Source organism: Mchenga conophoros, linkage group LG14 (genome assembly GCF_057382185.1).
Source record: "Mchenga conophoros isolate Kocher_MC1m ecotype Shallow Benthic linkage group LG14, M_conophoros_male_GT1.1, whole genome shotgun sequence".
NCBI classification, from domain to species: domain Eukaryota; kingdom Metazoa; phylum Chordata; class Actinopteri; order Cichliformes; family Cichlidae; genus Mchenga; species Mchenga conophoros.
Window position 1 is genome coordinate 35,233,198 of NC_140539.1, and position 20,632 is coordinate 35,253,829.

At 41.0% G+C, this 20,632-nt stretch overlaps 1 protein-coding gene across 2 annotated transcripts in view; it reads left to right on the top strand.

The window, feature by feature from the left end:
* nova2 (NOVA alternative splicing regulator 2) overlaps positions 1-20,632 on the top strand; it is an 89,484-nt gene that overhangs the window by 55,471 nt on the left and 13,381 nt on the right. For both annotated transcript variants that reach the window (XM_085244174.1, XM_085244175.1), the window contains one exon: positions 3,558-3,724. In XM_085244174.1, coding sequence (XP_085100300.1) covers positions 3,558-3,724 — 167 coding nt within the window. The remainder of the gene's footprint in view (positions 1-3,557; positions 3,725-20,632) is intronic.

A 20,632-nucleotide genomic window follows, 5' to 3' on the forward strand; every position in this document is an offset into this window, starting at 1 on the left:
GAACGTGGAACAACCAGAAGACAAAGACATAAATTTATCTCAGGAGCTGAAGACCAAAGAGAAAGAAAACTAAAAACTGTTCAAATAACACAACTCCAAATGGATGCTCTAATTTTTCCATATCTGTTGGATGCATACATTTAATAACTTTACATGAGTGGTAATGTGTCACAGTGATAATGAACCCCATTGCTTCAAATTATGCACCAAGTTTAATGTCAATGCGTGAAACAGTTGCTGAGATATGAGCCTACTTCCTGTTTGCTTCACAGCTCGATTCACTGCTTCAAAAGTCAAAAATCCGTATATCCTTTTCTTAAAATCCAATATGCTAGAAAGTGAGGAAAGAAAATCAATGTGAGTTTCATTTCCAGAAAATGTTTAGGCAAAGATGGTGATTAGAGTGCTGTTACACATTAGAGTGCCACACTTGATTATGTGAAATTACTCACAAAAACCAAAAAGTTTATTTTGCTAACACAAAAATGACTCAGGGACTATTTCTTGATTCCAGTCTGGGAAAAAAAGGTGTGCAAGAAATTATAGCAGTGCTTTGGGATCCGCTTGGCCTGCAATGAAAAGCACAATGTGTTTTTTATTAAATGCATATTCACTGATCTCTGTGTGAATATTTTTGTAATGGGACTAAGCAGGTCTTTGTTGGTGCAGCACAGCTGTACGGCAGCTTCAATATGATCTCCAGTGACAGAATGGCCTTTTCTGCTACAGTCTCACACACACACACACACACATGCATGTACCCATATTTACAATCTACACATAAAGACAAACCCACACTCGCACACTCATGCCAAGACAATGGCCTGCTAATCCTTGCTTCTGATTGGACGGGTCCAGATTACCCAGAGGGCACCAGCTGTCAGGGAGAGACGAGGCCCAGTTTCCTCAGTATCGTCACACACGTACACACACAGACACACACTCCGATGGTCATGCCGCTCCGCTCACTGATACTCACTAAAAAGCAGAAAGAAATGTTCACCAACACAACGGTAGCGCGAGGCTACAACTGAGAACTGCCAATGTTTAGCTTGATTTGTTGGCCTGTCGTCACGCTCAAACTGAAGCGTTCAGCTGCTGTCATCAGAGGCTGTTTGTCACTGCTGTCACCAAACTGTAAAAATAGGAATGGGAAGTAATACCGCTGTAAAGCTAACAGGCATTGCAAAGGTTCGGCAAGGCCAGGTAGCCAAATTCTGCAAATGCGTAATGTGCTGTGTGTTTTATTTTTAGTGTCAGTTGTCACAACCTCTTCATTCTGCATGTGCAGCTCTTCATCTGAGGGCTGTCCACTAATTAACATATTCACCCTTTAGAAATGTTTCCTTGTGCAGAATTTTACAAACAAAATCCTAAAAGCACTGAAACAGTCTCTCTTGGCTAAAGAAGCTCTTGTTCGGCTTCTGCAATATGTCATCAGTTCCCAACACCCTTGCACAAATATAGCAGTTTAAAACCCACAATCCCTCCTCTCCAGTGCTGCCACACAGGGCCAAGCTGGGCCAAACCGAGACGGTCCAACAATGCAGGGAGAGGCAAGGGACAGGAAGAGCTAAATGACACGCTGCTGGGCCGAGATAAGAGCAGATCCTACTAAGTACTGGACTCAAGGGGGAGGGGGAAAGAGAGAGATGAGAGAGGGTGAAGAAATAGGGATAGAGAAAGGGAGATATAGTGAGGGATGGAGGAAGAGAGTGAGGAAGAAAGTGTGTGTGAGGACAAAAAAAGTAGAAAAAAGAGGAGAGAGTGATAGTAAATGATAGAAAGAAAGAGATTTAGTTTCAGTGCGTTGTTAAAGTGCAGCCGGTCTGAGAGGCTTTGCATTGGCCTAGATTCTCCTCTGTGTCTGTCTGCCCTTCTCTCTGCATACAGCGTGTATTATAGCAATTGTATGCATTTTCATTAGGCAGAAACCTATCTGATTTTCATTGTTCTGCTCCTCCAGCACATTGCTATGAGGTCATCTTGTGCCCCGTGGAGCTTGAGTTCCAGTTTAATAAAAGTTTTTGCTTGCATTATTTTATCAGATTTCATTACAAAAAAGAAGAAAAAGTCATATAGAATTTGTGTTTTTTGTCCGGTCTTATTAATCATCATAATCTTACGCATTGACTCCTCTTTTATTACATCAAGAAACAATACAGTGAAGAGGTAATTCAGTACAGGCTTTTCAATTTAATTTACACTTTAAAATTGCATTACGGTAATAATGTCCATGACATTAATCCTGAACTGATGTGCTTTGCGGTTCTGTCAAAAGCCATATAAGTGGGTTTTTTTGTATATTATTACAATTTCTGTAGCTAATCTTTAGCAGATGCAAACGTCATTAAACTGAAGCTAAAAGCTGCATTTTGATTTTCTTCTCCTGCTGAAGTAGTGGAGGGCGAATCCCCCGTGCATCCACAGCTCTGCGTGATGTACTTTGTCCAGCTTATTTGGAGCCGATGCTCAGTTTTAATGCACACACACACATGTGGTGTACACACTGAAGCAGAAGCTTGGAAATTATTACAGCATGTTTGATTTTTTTTCTTGTGCCCTGGGGATTAATTTCCTGATTGGACGAAATCCTGGAAACAGACATAAACTGAGCGATGCCGATATGTTCAGAAGAAGGAGAGAGGAAATATGAACCCTGATGTTTTCTGTGAGGTGAAGAATATCATGTTTTACTAGCTTTCGTGGACACTGCGGCTAATTAGCTTTGACTCCGAACAGCTTTCTCTCTCCCTGGCAAATATACAAACGCACGATGTATTAAATCAATACTTTCATTTGTTATTTGTGTAATTACAAGTTTGTAATTAGGTTTTCTGTTGTGTTTTTTAACAGCACCTATACAAAGTTCATTTTTCTCCACTTCGATCTTTTGTTCTATTTCTTGATAGTTGGTGTTTTCACCCCCTCTCTCTCTTTGTTGCTATTTCCCGCTGCTGCAGTGTTATTTCCCAGTGGGGATCATTACAGTTTCCTGCGATCTTTACTTATCTCACAGTTGTTATTTTTTGAATAGAAGCATGTGCCATGGCTGGTTTTATTTCTATTCAGCAGCATAAAGAAGATGAAAACAGAAAATTCTGAACGTTCAAGTTAAACTGAAAGAGCTGCGTTACATCAAACCTCTACCTGCTCTCTGTGCTTTCCCACCAAGCTGCAGAAACCTCTCTGAAATGCTGAGAAAAAAGCTGGGATACAGTCAGTCATAATTTCAAAAAGATCTTGTAAATATAGGAATCACATTGATAGAAATAACTGCTGACTAAATTATAAGGATTGCCGTCTTCTTCTGCATGTTTCTTGCAGTAGCGCTCAGCTGTGGTGTGCTGCTGCCACCCTGCTTTACAGGCTTGCACAGCACGCTGATTCATAAAAGTACTCAAGAGATTAAAAGTACTCATCTGAATGGTTTCATATCGTGACAAGTGATGATTATTATTTATCTTTGCTTGAAATGATGATCACGATACCACTAGCCACCAGTTTAAGCTCACACACTGACCCATCCGTGTGTGTGTTTGTGTGTGTTTGTGTAGGCACAACAGAGCGTGTGTGTCTGATCCAGGGGACTGTGGAGGCACTGAATGGTGTCCATGACTTCATCGCTGAGAAGGTGAGGGAGATGCCTCAGAGCACCCAGAAGACAGAGCCGGTGAGCATCCTGCAGCCGCAGACCACCGTCAACCCGGACCGAGTCAAACAGGTCAGTCTCATTATAGGATGCAAGGAAAGCCAATAAAATACTAATGTTCATGAATTCTTGTTTTCTTTTAAATAACTGTTTATTAGCTGTGTTTGTGTGAGAGGCGGCTGGGTGTGTAAGGTAGGGAGGAGACGAACTGGTTTCCTTGGTTTTCTCTGGAATGGCGAACTGTGTGTGTGCTTGTTTCTGTGTATGGGCTATGATTTTCTGCCTGAGTAAAGTTGAATGAGGCACAACATGAGGGAAAACAATGATGGCAAAACAGATATGTACACACACAAGGGAGGACGAGAGAGAGCGAGGGAGTAGAGAAAGTAATATTAGAAGGAAATATTTATAAAAAGGTGGAAAGATCAAAAAGAGAGTGAATTAGATGAGATTCGTTGTAATATGCGAACATAAAACAGGCTGCAGTTTATGGGACATGAACACGAACACGTGACATCAACTGCAGGCCTGCCCACCACGCACACACACACACACACACACACATGCTGACTGTGCCAAATCCCTAAATAATCATCCCAACAGGAAATGACTTCCCACTAAGGGAGGAAGTGTGAGCAAGTGTCCAGATCACTCTCTCTCTCTCTCTCTCTCTCTCTCTCTCTCTCTCTCTCTCTCTCACTCACACTCACACTCACACACACACACACACACACACACACACACACACAGTGTGGGCATGACTTATAGCTAATCTTACTGAGTTATTTCGGGTTCTTATCTCTAACTGTGTGTGTTGTTATATTTTCATAATATTAATTGGCAAAAGAAAAAAAAGTAGTGGGTGCAATCTTTAAATCTAGATGTTCCCAGTTTGACACAGGTATATACAACCAAGCACCTAGCTATGCATTCTACATTTAGGAACATGTGTGAAAGAATGGGTCATTCTAATGAGCTCACTGAATTTACAACAGGCAATTTAAAAGGAAGCCACCTTGAAGCAATCAGTGTGAAATCAGTGTGAAATTCCTTCCCACCTAAATATTCTGTGATTATTGTATGTGGTGTTACTGCAAAGTGGAAGCATATATGAGCCACAGCAACTCGGCCACAAAGTGGTAAACCACTTAAGGTTACAGAGTGGATTGACCAAGTGCAGAAACGTCACCAGCGCTCTGCTGAATCTGCAACCTCAGAGCTCCAAATCTCCTCTGGCATTAACATCAGCACAAAAACTGTGCGCCAGGAGCTTCATGGGTTTCCATGACCTAGCAGCTTCTCTAGGTGTAATGCGTAGGTAGCTCACTGTTTCTGTCCATACAGATTTTAAACCCCTGGACTTTGGTAGTGGTAGAAATATTGCATTCGGTGGTACAGGAATGCATCAAAGGCTTTAACTTAATTTGTGACATTAGGAAGAAACTGTCCATCCACCGAGATCCAGATATGAGAAGACATTTCTAATATAACTTTTGATCACAGTGCATCAGTGTTCATCAAACACATTGCGGCTGATTATTAGGTTATAGCATTAAAAGCAGGACTGTGGTTTTAGCACATACACCGCTGTTATCGCCCCACACTATATTGTCTGGCGCAGCACTCAAAAGTCAGAAGCAGCACAAGTGTCACCATTTCACTAAGTTGTTGTTTGCCCAGAAACTCTGAGTTCAGTGCTTCGCACAGACTCAGTCCACTGCTGATCGCACAACTAAATGTGAGTGCCAATACCAGCTGTGTAATGGAGGACAATTAGGGTGGCCACATTGATTATGATCCCAATCTGTTTAAGTGATTATCATCATTCTCTCTTCATGATTGGTCTCATTGATTAGTCAAGTCTGGCATTGTTTCCATCTATTGACTCTTCAGGCTTGCCAGACAGTGCATTCAGCCATGCCTGTTGGCACTCACACACACACACACACACACACACACACACACAATGCACTAGACACTAAAAAGTGTAAACTATACTTAAAAGGCTGTTAAAGCAACCACACATTTAAAAAAATAATCTAAATGTATTATGTGTGCTGCAGAGTGAAAAACTATTTTTATGCCAGAATTTTCTATTTTTCTTCTTCTTCTGCTCTCAGTCCGGGTGTTGCATTAGAGTTGCGTACATTTTCCCTCGTTGTTTGCGATTTCTCATCCTCTGTCATGAGCAGAATTTGGGGGCTGGGGAGGGGAAGGAGCGCTACGCCTTTATAGTTTTGAATAATTACAGTTATCAGACTTTTATACACACAGACACACAACAAAGCCCTCAGAGACGGTGTTTTCGCAGAGTGCACAATTCTGAGGTGCCGTTATAAAGAGAGTTTTATGCATAATTAATCAATTCTGGGTACACACACACTCATACAGAGAATTCTCGAGCCCACACATACCCAGCAGAGTTGAACTCAAACGGGCAAATTGTTCAAAAAGGCTGCTGCGTTTTAAAAGCTGCTGCATGCAGATAACGATGCTGAAGCGCATTAGCACATCTGGTGTTTTGTTTCCCTGTGTCTGAAAAGTTAATTTCATCATTTTAATATATGTAGTACTGGAAAGGCATATTATATGTCGAAAAGTATGCGACACCCATGGGTCATGGTACCTATCTCCTTCCATCCCATTCAGTTAGGAGAGCATAAGTGAGTGAGCCACTGAAGCTGGCCGATAAGACTTGGCTTGTAGTCGGTGCAGCAGTTCAGGAAACTGACAGATGGTCTTACGGCCTGTTAAGTTTTTCCACACCAAACTCAGGTTTCCGTGGCCAGGCAACCATTGCAGGCTCCAGGGAAGTTATTGGGTGAGAAATGGCAAATTATAATTTCTCCACTTCAGTTTTTGCACAGATTGTAGGCGGTTTTGTTACTATTGGACTGACCAAGGTTAGCTGCTTCCAGTTTCCAATCTGAATTATTTATTTAACTCAAGTGTCCTTCTTTCCCTCCGTATACAGTTAGTGTATATGTCCAATTTGCCGCTTGTGCATCATGAGCCTGAGCCGGAGGCTGACCGACAGCTGGATAATGCTATTTTGGATGATACGAGCAGCCAAAGGGAGACAGGCAGGCTAATAGCTGTTGATATTTAGATACTTATAATAGATGGTGAATCCCCTGTTGCTCTTTAGGCTATTTATACCATGTTAGAGAGGCAGTCAAATGGACTTGGGCAGCATTTGACAATGCACAGATAAAAGACATGTTCTCACACATAGAAGGAGAACACCCTCACTAAAATAGCCTCTTCGGCCATGCCGGATACTCACTGTAAATAAAGAAAAAGTTGAGAAAACTCATAACTTGTAAGCAACTTGGTTGATTGGCTGTTTCAGTTTTCTCAACTTTTGCTTTTGTTTGCGCTACGATTTAGTTCTGGTAATTACAATTTTCTTGTTCAACTAATTACAATATTTCTGTGAGGTTAATAAAACTTTTGTTTTGGCACAGTCCTTTTTCACCAGACTCCCTTCCTGACACAAATCTCCCATTTACCCAGGATTGGCAGCAGCAGTGGGATTACACTAGCTTGTGATCCCCACGGCACAATGTTGGGGTTTGTGTTTCCTCCTGTCTGCAAACTGGAGATCTTTTGTGTGTTAGGCAAACACGCTAACTCCTACGCTATTGTAATTTTGCACATTTTTCACATTAACCCCTCAGGGATATCTGGTATGTTTTTGTTGCTATCCTATAACACTATAATAAAAATGAAGAGGACACACAAGGTCATCTAAAACATTATGTGTTTCTATAATGTAAGCGTAAAAACATTTGTCTAACAAGCAAAAGGTTTCTTGTTCTACTTCGTGACTTCCAGGTACGATCACAAGCTAGTGTAGTATCACTTAAGTCCAGATAATTGGGAGGATTACATGTGGTGTAAAAATCATCAAACAAAAGTTGAACAGTGTATCTTAGTTTCTGTCTTTAAAACTGAAAAAATCAAAGAAAAATACTCATAAATGTAACATGGAAGATAGTTTGTCAGCGATGAGTAACCAAACACACTACAATACACAGCCATACATAAATACACACAAATGCAATGTTGTCCTTAGTAAGATGAGAACTCTTGGTAGATCCTCACAGCATTTTAAAAGCGTGGCTGTCATTGTGCAAACGCTTGTCCGACCCATTGTAGACAAACTCACTTTGACCTGCTGAATGGATCTCATTTACAAACACACTCATACACATGTGCCTCTGAAGGATGACTTGGTGCCCCGTGTAGTGCGGCTGCCGATTGTGTCGACTATTCTGGTTTTGGATAAAATGTCCTCTCCTCCTTCTTCTTGTCGAGGCCGCGGCTGTTGTAGCATTTGCTGTTGGCATTTAGTGTTTGACCCCATAGGACTAGCTGGCACAGAAAAAAGAGGGGAGCAGCGTGAGAATTTGAGATATCCGAAGGGTGTCTGTGGGAGGAAAGGAGGAAAAATGTCGGAACAAAAGACTGGGTCAAAGAGGGAAAACAAAAAAGTGTGAAAGGAGATGACATAAAGATAGATCGAGAAAGGGAGAAAACAAACAGAGCCAAAAGTGCTAGCCTGACTGGCCGAGTGGGTGACTGAAAGCTGGAAGCAGATCTGAACTCTTGTTAGCCGACAGCTGCAGAGTGGCAGAGAGCTTCAGTGGAATAAGCAGCTGCTGATAGAAAGAAAAACAGCAACAAGAACACCGACAGACAGCACGCCGCACTTCAAGGCCGCATAACGGGACGACAGACCGGGGAGGAAGTGATTTATGAGCTGGGTGAATTCTTTTAATGAGGTCTGAAGTGATGTACAGATGAAGAGAATTTATTGAAGGATTTCATTACCTTTATTATTCATTGCTTGCCTTTGTTTACACCTCCAACTGCACTCTTGTAAAACACCACCATGCCCCTCTTCACACTGTGGCACGTGCTAATGTTACGATGGACAGTGTTGATCCATCTTTAAATAGTCATAGATTGTGAGTGCTCTCAAAATTCACTCATATATGTTGATGCACAAATATTAAACAAGTTTTTTTTTCTTTAACTTTAACCTACATTAGAAAATGTATCTCATTAGATAAAGTTGGAGTTTCATAGATTACATAGATTACGTTGATCCATTAAGTAAAATAAAGGAAGTTTCTCCTATTTTAAAAGCAAAAGTTTAAGTTATAAGCAACTATTTCCTCCCAGTACAACACAGTTAGGAGATTAGCTCCTCTGCCTTAATGTGCTGTATCTCCAATCACACTTCCACACTTCCACTTGCTATTTTCATTGCATAAAGTGCACTAACTGTGAAAAGTATAGCTACATGAAGTGCATCCAGATGTGTGTGCACATAATTCCCAAACAGTTAAGTGTTTGTGAATTATACACTTCTCACCCTGTGTGGTTTCTGTGCAGAAGGGGGGTTAGCATCAATCAGTTTTTAAGCTAGTAGGAGGAAGCCATGCTTTTAGCTAGCATTCTGTCACTGCTAGACACGCGTTGGTGACGATGGCAGAATTACATCAGGGATTAAATCTACTGTAAGAGTGTTGAAGGACTGTTTGGTGTTCATGTTTATATTTTGAATGAAGATGAATTGCTCAGACGCTCGACAAGTTGTCATGTTGTGAAACTAAAGTAGCTAGCTAGCATCACAGCTACAGTCGAATGCTGCAGTGGTCATTACTAGTAAACACAGTTTACTGTCTTAGATTTAAAACATCATTACTCTGTCAAAATTCACCCACCACACTACCAAGTAGGTATATTGTATATAGTCTACCACATGGAAGAGTATTAATTGAAGTATCTGAACTGAGACACAGTACTGGTTAGGTAGCTTAATTTATCCACTTGATTAATTTAATCATTCTTTTGTATCGAAATGCATAATCTTCTGTTTTATGCAACTGTAACTTTAGTGTTAGACTTACAGCTGTAAGATGGATGGGCTTAGATCACAGTGATCTAAATGAAAGGCCATATGCATGTGTCCTCTCGCTGCTACAAGGACAGTTCATCTGTGAAAGATCATAAGGACAGTGTGTGATAATCTGTGGAGGGATATTGCCCAGAAGGAAAATACGATCCAAGCATTATATAAACGCTGAGATCCACTGAGCATTTATGTAATGTGCCCTCCAAGCAGAGTAGAAAGTAATATCATAACAACTACAGGTCTGTGGAGTCTGCAAGGGATTAGAATTTACCCATCCACCCACCCATCCATCCATTTTCTTAATCACATATCCAGTTAAGAGTTGAAGCAAGCCATGATAAATACTTTATTTATGACCCATTTAAAAGAATCACTATTGCCATCCCCACTTACACATGTTGGTCACTTTTAGGCAGGTAGATTTGTGAAGGTGGCAACACAGCTCGGGTGTTTTTGTGCTATTTGCTCCTCTCACTATGTGGTTCTAACAGTCTCTCACATTCTGTCGTTTTGCTAAAATTATAACTTGTGGGAGATGACGTTTTAGATTACCAGCAGTTACCTCCTCTTTTTATGTGCATTATTAATTCACTCTTCACACAAAAGCCTTCCTATGCAGACGAATGTAAACATCAGTGATTGTTTAAAGGCAAAGCACCCTGGAGACTCCCCAGACTGCGTTTGTGGGCGACGTAGTAAAGCACCACCTACTTCATATGGCCAGTAAAGCATGCCCTCTCCCCTGTTACTGTTGCATTATGCTGTTTAGATATAAGCAGCCGTTTCGGAGCTGTGTCCCCTGTGAGATCATCTGCAAATGGTCTGTGGTTTTGTTGTGGTATTTTTCTGGGGCTATTTTCAGACCAAGCTGGCCTTTATTCAGACTGAAAACAGCAGTAGCCTTTTAACATTGTTATGCTGTAATAACAGCAGCGCTAAAGAGTGAACAGACACACACGCACATGCCTCTACTCGCATCAGCTCTAGTATTTCCAAGCAGCCACTTTGTTTGGTCATTTCCTGTGATCTCTCACCTCCTTTGCAAACACCTGTTTCCTACTTCCTGTTATTGCAGGCCTGCACAGGAAGCGTGCCGTGAATGCGAGGAAAACATGGAAGGCCCCTGGCTCACTTTGAGTCAGATGATAGAGGTGGAGTGTAAGACTCGCAGCTTAGTTGGCAAGAAAGGAATAAGTCAGCTTCAGCCAAACGATGAGTCAAACACACCAACAGTTAGGAAAAGTTCTGTGTTGTTGCTGCTGATCAGTGAATGAATGCACCCGGGATTTTGGCATTATAGGATCGGCTGATCATTTCATCACAAAAAGCTGACCTCTGTTGGCTACCATGAATGACAAAAGCATTGTGATCATAAAGTGGTGTAAACAGACTCCTGCTCCACAAGATCACATTCTTATTTTATCAATTAACTTTTTATAAGATTCATTTTTAGCCCTTAAGGTTTTGCCTGAATCTATTGTTAATTCCTCTGGTAACAAACCAAATGGTTTCCTTTTTGTGTACTTCTACAGGAATTGTTTAGCTCAACTCGACCAGTTGGTGGAACCCAACCCAGTATTTTGTACCTTGGAGGACGTGATTTACCTCATCAGCCTTTTCCTCATGGTTATCAGTAACTGCCCCACCCCTGAAAATAATTTGTGCAAGCTGCTGTTACTGTTTATAGGTGCATTTCAAAGTTAAGCAGCCTGTAGTGGCTGTGTGAATAAGTGCATATAAATATGTGCTGCTTCCATTACATTTAGATGTGTTTAACATTGTAAAAGGTTCTATTTTTAACCAAACTATGACTTTGTGCTTAAACAAAGACAAAAAGAGAAAACAAAGAGAAGCAAATTCAAGATTTATGGTTAAAAGTTGCTCGTGTTAAACAGACTTTTTCATCGGTTACTTCAGATGTCAGGAACAAACCACTTGGCGAGGTGAGTTGGTTCCTAGGTTTCATTTCAGAGATCTTTAAATCCAGGCTCCCAAAACCCTCCACTGCAGTAAGATCGGGATCGATGTAGGTGTTCCAGATAAGAGGCAGTCGATGTATTCATGTAGGCTGTTAATATATAAAAAATATCTGTCATTGCTTTAGTTTAGGGCTAAATTCAGTCAAAATTCAAGGTGCAGATGTTTTACGCAGGATTTTACACTCTGCGATTTGCTTTCTTACATAACATTTTATCCATTTTTTTTCTCCCGTCAGTCCTGTAATCGGCAACGTCTGCCTCGCTGCCGAGTCAGCGTGATTACAAGCGCACTCTCTATTTTTCTGTCTCGCTTATCTGCTCCAAAGACAGATGATTGTCTGCGTTTTATTATCTCAGCCCGAAATTCACATTGTACTTCAGGGTGTAGACCACGCACACACGCAGAGAATTATCAAGTTAGGGTGTGATCTCATTCATTCCTCAGACATATGTGTGTGAATTGATTAAAAAAAGAAAGATGAAGCTTTTTAATAGGTGTGATGTGCTTGCAAAGGAAATATCTCACACATGGAGAAAAGAAGAGAAGGAGGCTTCGTAATGAGTTTGATCTCCCCGTCTCATGTTTTGCCATCTGATTGGTCCGCACACAAACAGACTTATGGTTTCTCCCCATTTAAAACAATGTTTTTCATTTTCTACATTATCTGTAAGTAGTTGCAGTTAATCCTTCGTCTTCATCTCCAGTGTAGCAAGCTAACGGCGTCTCTGAGTGTATATGCTTCTGAGTTAATATTCCCCCAGCCAAGAAGCGGTTCATATAACAGCAGACTGAAGCTGGTGTGGAGGAAGAAAAAACCTATCTCTGGGTATGGTCTTGTAATGCTTCTGAGGGGGATTTAATGAATATTTGCAAACTTACCATTCCTCATGTCTAATGATTCCTGAATGCATAACACCATCTTATTCAGATTCTGTTCAGTTAGGTTTAGCTCACTTTCTGTTCAGCGATAGATGACTGCTGCCAAATCTTTATTATGATCAGGTTGGTGTTTTTATTGTTCATCTGTGATCAAGACGCATGCAAAATGTAAACAAGAGGCTTTAATTCTCCAACATGAACTTTAGAAATATCATACTCTTGGAAAAATACCACAGGTGGAGAGCATATTGCAAACTCATGTGCTAGAATTAAATAAAACATTTTGAAATATATGAAAAACTGCACATCAGTAATTCTGCATTATACCTGTTTTGAAGGACAGGATGACAGCCAGGAATAATCCTCCTGCTGCTCAGACACTCCCTTTAAATCCCCTGAAATAAGTCAAAAGCTCCCTTGTCATGACACCCACCCGAAAAGCTTAAAAACAAATTAAAAAGACCACATCTGTACATTTTGTATCTACGTTTTTTAACGCGTTGCATTTAAATGTAAGCAAATGGAAATATTTTCAATTTGGTGACCTAACATGCAGGGGGTTTAGGCGAATAAAGAAAAAATGATGCTTAAAACTAACCCCCAAAAACGCTTAATGTCCTTGAAGCAGCTTTATTTTTCTAAAAGCAAGAAAATGTAATGTAATTTTACGTTGCGCACATATTCCCTCTGCGCTTGCACTTGTGACGGCAGTTTCTCGGGAGAGAAACCCTCATCATGGAGCAAGAACAAGACCTGAGGTCTTTGAAAGTTAGATGATGTGGTATACGAGCTATAAATTCATGTGCGTGGGTATGTATAGGAGTCTGTTCTGTATATGCGTCCAAGTTAACATCATGTTCTCTTGCTGTTGGTCATTGTAGCCCAGCTCTTCTGTCATTCTGGTATTTTTAACCTCTAAGGGGGTTTCTGTGCTTCTGGGCGAGCCAGAGAATGAAAGAAGAAAGCCGGTGAGAGCGGTGGAAAAAGAGGGATGACACAGGGAGAGAGAGGTGACTAAGCCTGTGGATCAGTAGGAGGCAGATTAAACTAAAGTCCCCTGCTTAAGACTTCAAAGTTCAAACTGCAGCAGCCTCAACAGTTGTTCGCCGTCCGCTCACATTGCATGTTTGTGCGCGTGCGCTCATGGGAGATCGCCGAGAACATGCGTGTTTTGTTTTGTTTGTGTGTGCTTGCCTGTCCTTGTTTTTCTCACATGGATATGGATGAAACTGTGAATCGGTGCATGATGATGTGTGTGAGCAGCCGTGTGTGTGTGTGTGTTCATGTTAGCATCCACTGATGACACTGACAAATGGCCTTGTGACCTGGATGGATTGCAACACAACGTTTGTAACACAATGTCATCATTACATCATGACAATCCTAAATTTTAATAAGGAACAGCGTGCTAAAATCAGGTAGAGGTTGTGTTGCATTCATAAATGCCATTTGGATATTTTCAGTCAGAAGTAAACAGAAAGGATAAATGCAAGTGAATTCTTGCAGGGATTTGGATAAATGTACATGTGAAAAGCAGGCGTGCTATTAGATGTTTCTTAATCCTCAGTTGATTTTTTTGTTCCCCGAGTTGTGTTGGTGCTCAAGTAAAAGTCTCAAATAAACAATACAACCCTGATTTTTCTAAATAAACTTGCACAGACTTTGTTTTCGGCTAATCAGGATGGGAACAGGAGCCTCTTACACCTCAGGAGATTCCAGAGAAACCATTTTGCAGATTTGGTGTTTCATGAAATTTGAACACACACAGGAGGGAATGACTCGAGAAAGGCAGCTGGCCGTAAAAGCTGCGTGTTAATATGTCTGCACATCAAGGTCAAGCCCTAACAAGCTACTGCAACGTGCAGTGTCTGTGAGCGTACATGTGTCTGCGCTAGTCGTTAAGGTTGCTCGTGAAATGAAGCATCGCTCTCTTGGATCGTTACGCTTCGGTGATCCCGGCACCCCTGTTAGCTTATCACTTTGACTTGTCTATGCGAGACAAAAAACAAATACGTACACACATTTGTTGATACACAAAGTGAAGTGACACGTTTTGATTGATGAAGCAGAGCAAAGCGTTTGTCTCCTTCAGCCTGCCTGCTTAAACACAAGGACGTGGAGACAAGTGGACCATATCGCAGCAAGCAAGAACATCTTTTTAGGGCGTTTAATTATAGTCTGTCAACGTCTCATTAATCTTCTACATTTTAACAAATTTATTAAAGCACCTAGTAGCTACAAAGGTTCCTTCTGGATCACAGTAATATAATATGTTTTATGACAGATCTTAGTAATTATTTGTCCATATATTAAATGGCAAATGTTTGCAAGCTCTTCATTCAGTGTCATTCACCGCTGATGTTTTCTGCAGCACCATCAGCAGATACAAAATACTGAAGGATTCAGTTTAGTGTTTTCTTCTATGTCTTCTACTTTATAATTTATTTTTAATTGTACAGTTATTTGGTTATTTGTACATTAGGTTGGAGACTTATTTCCTGTAACAGATATCCATTGAACATCCAGTGAGTAATGTATAAGGTTTATTGGAGTTTATTGCTTAAAAGCATGAACTGGTGGAAGGAGATTAATGAGAGCAATTAATGTCTATGACTTGTCGAGTTAGGATTTGACCCAGTGTGACGAACTAATCAGTTCCAGAAAAATACCCAAACATCTCTCGTGTTGTTGTTTTGAACTGTGGTAATTGAACTTTTTATTTGAGAGTCCCAACAGTCAGACCCTGAACACGCTCCAAGTTGTTCCTGAATCCAATCATCCCAATATCGATTTGGACTTATCTGTTAAGCTGGCATCCCTGCTGAAGTCAACACTTCACATCCCTGCTCCTTCAAACTATTTGCATGAGTGTATTCACGAGCAGGAGATTGGTTTTGACCTTTGACCTCAGCTCAGCAGCTGCAGCCGTAGGGCGTTCTTGTCAGCAGCTGGATAGAAGCCAGACCTTCCTCTGCTCTGTGGAAGAAAGTTTCTCCCAGCAGATATAAAACTCTTCAAAGAGAAGGGGAAAAAAATCAAATGAAAACAGGAGACACCTGAGATCAGAAAACGTAGAAAAAACTGAAACCTTAACAAAAAGCTTTAAACCTGAGCAGCTAACGGGGGGAAATAATGAAAGAGTTGTCACTGTAGGAGAGATTGCCTGCGTGCTGCCAACTGTCACATAATCTTCTTTGTGGCAGCTCTGCAGAAAGGTGCTGGGAGCATGGGATTGTGGGTAGGTAGGAGCTGCCTGGCTGAGTCGGTCATTGGAGCGAGTCAAAGCAACAGCGTCAGCTAAATAAAAGCAGGATGAAGTTGATGATTTCATATTAAAACTGTGTGTGTTTGTGTGTGTGTGGGAGTGGGAGTGAGTTGTGTTTGACCTTGCAAGAAGAGCTTTGCTTTACTGAACACAGAAAATTGAAAGAAATGAACAGTGGAAAATTACAACAGTACAGCACAGCATAAGGAAAGACGCAAAGAGTACACAGCTACACAGCTTTAAGGGACTGACAGATGTTTTAACGTTTATGAAACCTTAAAAAGGAAAAAGCATCAACAATATGGAAAGAAATAAATGCGAGAAAAGAAAGTGAAGCAAGCGGAGGAGGAGCGGAGACAAATCTAGAACCTCATTAGCAGAGAATCAGTCGGCTATAAAGATGGTAGATGTGATCGGTAGCACCAGGAGGGATGCAGACATCACTGTACACCACTGTTTATCCTCCCACTTCTACACCGACACTCTGTGGATGTGTGTGTGAATGTTACAGTGCAGAGTGCAGAGGATGAAAGGGCTCATGAGTAAAATCTTTTCAGCTCCTTCCTCTCTGCAGTTCTCCTGCTGGTTGTCGCTTCATTATTTTATCCCTCATCTTTACTTTCACCCCCACCCGGTTCATCTGCTCACTGAATCCATCCGGAGAACGTTGCCCCTGAACAGAATTTTGGATGTACGGTTAGACCGCTGTATGAAATCTAAGGCAGTGCCAAATAGTGGTATCTTATTTTATTTTTTCAAATTTTTCACAAATCCTCTATCAGCTTAGAGGATATCTGTACAAATGTTTACATCCAAAATTTGACTGTTACTTAACTTATTAGCAGTAGATATTAGCATAATCATCTGTTCAGATTAGAATGAGTGTTTGCAGAGTTTTGACAGTATTTTACACCATGAAGATTTTTCCTGCATCGTGTTAAGAAAGGATCAGATCACGAGTGCGTTTGCTAATCTCACCCTAACCAGAGGCTGCAGAATCATCTCTAACAGCCGTCTTACTGAAAAAGACATTACTCACGGCCTGCCATACCACACCGAAGGAGGATGGCGTAGCCAAGGCGCAGCGCCAGGGTGCTTCTTTGATTTACAACAGTAGCATTTCTGTGTAATGACAGTGAACTGAGTCAGTGTGGAAAAACTTAGGCATATTGTTAAAATTGTGCTTGTTTTTCTCAAGATTTTGCAGGCTGTGAATCATCAGTTTCGTAAATGGGTGATTCCTTAAACTTTCTTCTTTCATGCTCAGAATGTACTTGCAATAGCTTATTATGTTATGGTTTGCATTTTGTCGAGCTCCCTTTTATATCAAATTGGGCCGGATGTGGTTCATGAACTAAAATGAGTTTGACATCCCTGGATTAGACTAAAGGAACATTTTAAATCAAGGTTACCATAAACAGTTTGACCAAACGGCAGCCAAGTAAATACTGTTAAACATAATGTCTAAACGCATGTGAAAAGATTGCCCAAGGGCTCATTTAAGAGACATTTAGAAAGGCCTTGATAGTCAATTACAATCAGTTATTGGTAAACAAAAACAAAAACAAAAAAAGATTCAAATTCATGTTCAAGATTTGTGAGGTCTTCATGAGTTGTGCACAGTATCCCTGCATGTTTAGTCTTTCTAATGATTTTCAAACTTTCATCATTTCCCATCACACACACATCTGGACTGAATTATGACACATTATAATTTCAAAACACTTTCAGTCATTAAAAAATAACAAATACTGAAAATTGCACACATTTGTGTGACCTCTGAGAGTTTGTAGATTATCTGTTGTGACATAACCAAAGCACTTAACTTCTCTCCAAATGAATGAGGTGCATGAGTTATTAAATGTAGAACAGTTGGGTGCGCTGTACTACAGATCAGGTTGATTATTTTATATCACGGGCTGCTGTGGCTCAGGTGGTAGAGCAGGTTTTCTACTAAATGTGGCAGTTCTGTCCCCAGACGCGCCACATGTTGAAGTGTCCACAGGGAAGACGCTGACGCTCCAAATGGCAGGCCAGCACCTTATATTGCAGCTCAGTCACCAGTGATGTGGGTGTGAGTGGGTGGATGATGCAACAACAACATAAAGCACATAAAACGCTATGTTAGCACAGCACATTTATTGTGACTTCACTGTAATATTATTCAAATCAATAAAGGAAAATATTTCATGAATGATTTCACCCCATTCTCTTTCAGTGCTTTATAGTATTAAAACTATATTGTGTTAGGAAGGAATCCTTAAAATCGCTCAGCAGTGTTCACACTTTGTTAGCACTTTGCTCTTCTCCTGAATCTACACAGGACGGCAGATTGTAGCGAAGCCTCCGTTAGCAGCAGGACGCTAAGAGACATGTTGAAGGAGCATCGCTGTGTTGTGCCTCGCCGTAACAGCTTGCTAATCAATAGAAACTAGCTACAAATTTCCATTCTGTCTGAGAGGAATGACGAACCGACAAAAGAAAAAAAAAACCTGTTAATCCCAAAGAAACGTCTCACAAACAAACACGGTCAGGCAAAAGATAATTTGCTAATATTCAAGTTGAAGCAGTGAGAAGCAAAAATGTGACGCCGTCTGCAGGTTTGAATTTGCTCTTGTTATCCGCTCCCTCCTTCATGCTTCTCACTAATTTTCTATTTCTATGTAAATTCATCTCCCGCCTGACAGAAAGCTGCAGTGCAGAGCACACGGGATTCGGCGTGGCAGCAAGCCTCTGTAATCGAGGCTGCCTCCACACAATGTTGCACGGCTTAAAACTGCAGCAAATGGGGGCTGGGGGTTAAAGGAGAAGTGTCAGACAGGGAAAATAATGAAATGGCCTTTACATTCTTCTTTACCTTGTCTTCCTGCTCTTTTTTTCCCATCGTGCTCTACATGGAAAGCCAGAAAACAAAAAAATTGTGGCTCTGCTCATGTTTTATCTCAGATTGTTGAATCAATAATCCCCTTCCACCATCTCTTTCTCCTATTTTACTCCCCTGTCTTCATCAATGCCAACTCAGTGATGTTTTCCGCTCGCTGTCCACCCATTTCTCCGACCTAACGTCTCTCTTTCTGCACTTAATAAGCATTTTTCTCACTCAGACAGACCACAGATAGCAGTCCAGGCAGGGCATTCATTTATTTGCTAGGTGGCTGATGTGCAGCAGAAGTCCACAACATCTGCTGCAGGTTGTTTGTTTCTATTTCTGTTGTCTTGTGTGCACAAAAAGAGAAAAGGATCACATATTGCAACAAGTTGCAGCAGAGGGCTTTTTCCATTATTGCTGTTGAATGCTGGCACGAGTCTCACACTTTCCTCTGGTCTGTTCTCAGTCAGCAAAGTGACGCTTTTATTGTGCACGGAGGTCAGCGCTGCGGCAGAGTGGGATGCGTCACTCACTGCCTGCGTCAGTGGAGCAGCAGTGAACCCTTCATATACGCAGTTCATTCAGACTTTAGCTCCCTGCAGACATCAGATCTGTTTGTGGCAGACAGCCCTCGTGTAAACCTTTTCATACAAAAGGGTTATTGTAGATTATCCACCAGTAAACTGAGGGCAAAAACAAATTGATAATTTTATCTTTTTGAGGGTTAATGTCATTTTGCACTTACCACCGATATGAACAACCAACAGTGTATATAAAGCAGAACAAGTAAGCTTGTTTTACAAAATGAACATGAATCACTTCAATCACCTGTCCCTGAAAAGTGGAAACGGCAAACTTTATAGCTAACTGCATAATGTCCTTGCCATAAACAGAATTTAACCTTAGAGCAAACCCAGAGAAATGAGGGCAAATTCAGTGAAATGTGTTCACTTTTAGTCTGACTACTTGGCAAGCTTCTCTGTAACACCATAAGAGAGTTATTTTAGGTTTACAAGACTAAATCTCTATGTCCAACTTAAAAGGTCATACCTGTAATATCAAGAGAGCGGCATAAAAAAGCTAGAAAAAAAACTATGCAGCGAATCAGCAGATAGAAACTTAAAAAAAAGAATGTGTTGCTTTTGTCTCAAAATAACATTTAAAAACAGATTTCTCCCAGCAAGCTAGACTCCTATTACAGCTGTTCAACTCTATAAGGCATTAACGGCTTCATTAGTGGCTCAGTCTGCACTGTCCACATGTTCAGCGTCTCTGGCTCCTCCCAGCAGAGCACTTGAACAAGTTCCATTCCAAATCAGATACAATTAGCTACATGTTTACGAAGATAAAGAATAGGTGTTAGAATTGCCACCAGTTCTAACTTTCAGCCACATAGTTAAATGTTTTTTGTGGAAGGGGTGGAGCAATTGCCACGACTGCGCCTCCCGTAAATTTCACATTAACACCTACGACTATTTTAATCTGTTCATTCAGCAAAACATGAAGAAGAGGGAAGATGCAATTCCAGCAGATCAACAGATCTCAATGATGGCCCATATCAGCTGGTGGCTTCAGCTGATATTTTGCTTCCAGTTTGCAACTCTCACATGCAAGGCGGCTATTAAATTACTTTAGTTAGCCTACAGTTATTGCACCCTGCATGCTGCTTTGAAACCCACTTCAGTGTGGTGTCTGTCATCACTAACTCCTGCTCCAGCCTGTGAGTAAGGGGTTTGCTGCTGCTTTTTCCTCCTCTGGCTCTCTTTTTATGATTGTGGACACACAGGGAGGTCCCAGAGCAAAGCCGTAATGCCAGATATGAAGTACTGCAGATGAAAATAATCAATCATCTTTTGGCTATAGTGGTCCTGGCTGAAATGGTCTCCAGCTGTTAAGAAATGCACTGTGAATCAATTCTCTTTTAACTGTGAAAGGCTAAATGAAGTGCGTTAAGTTCATTCATCGACTGGCGAGCATTACTGTTCTGTTCATTTCTGTATGCATATAAGTTAAATATGCTGCGCCGTGTTTGGGTGTGAGGAGAGTGTGTACATATGTGTG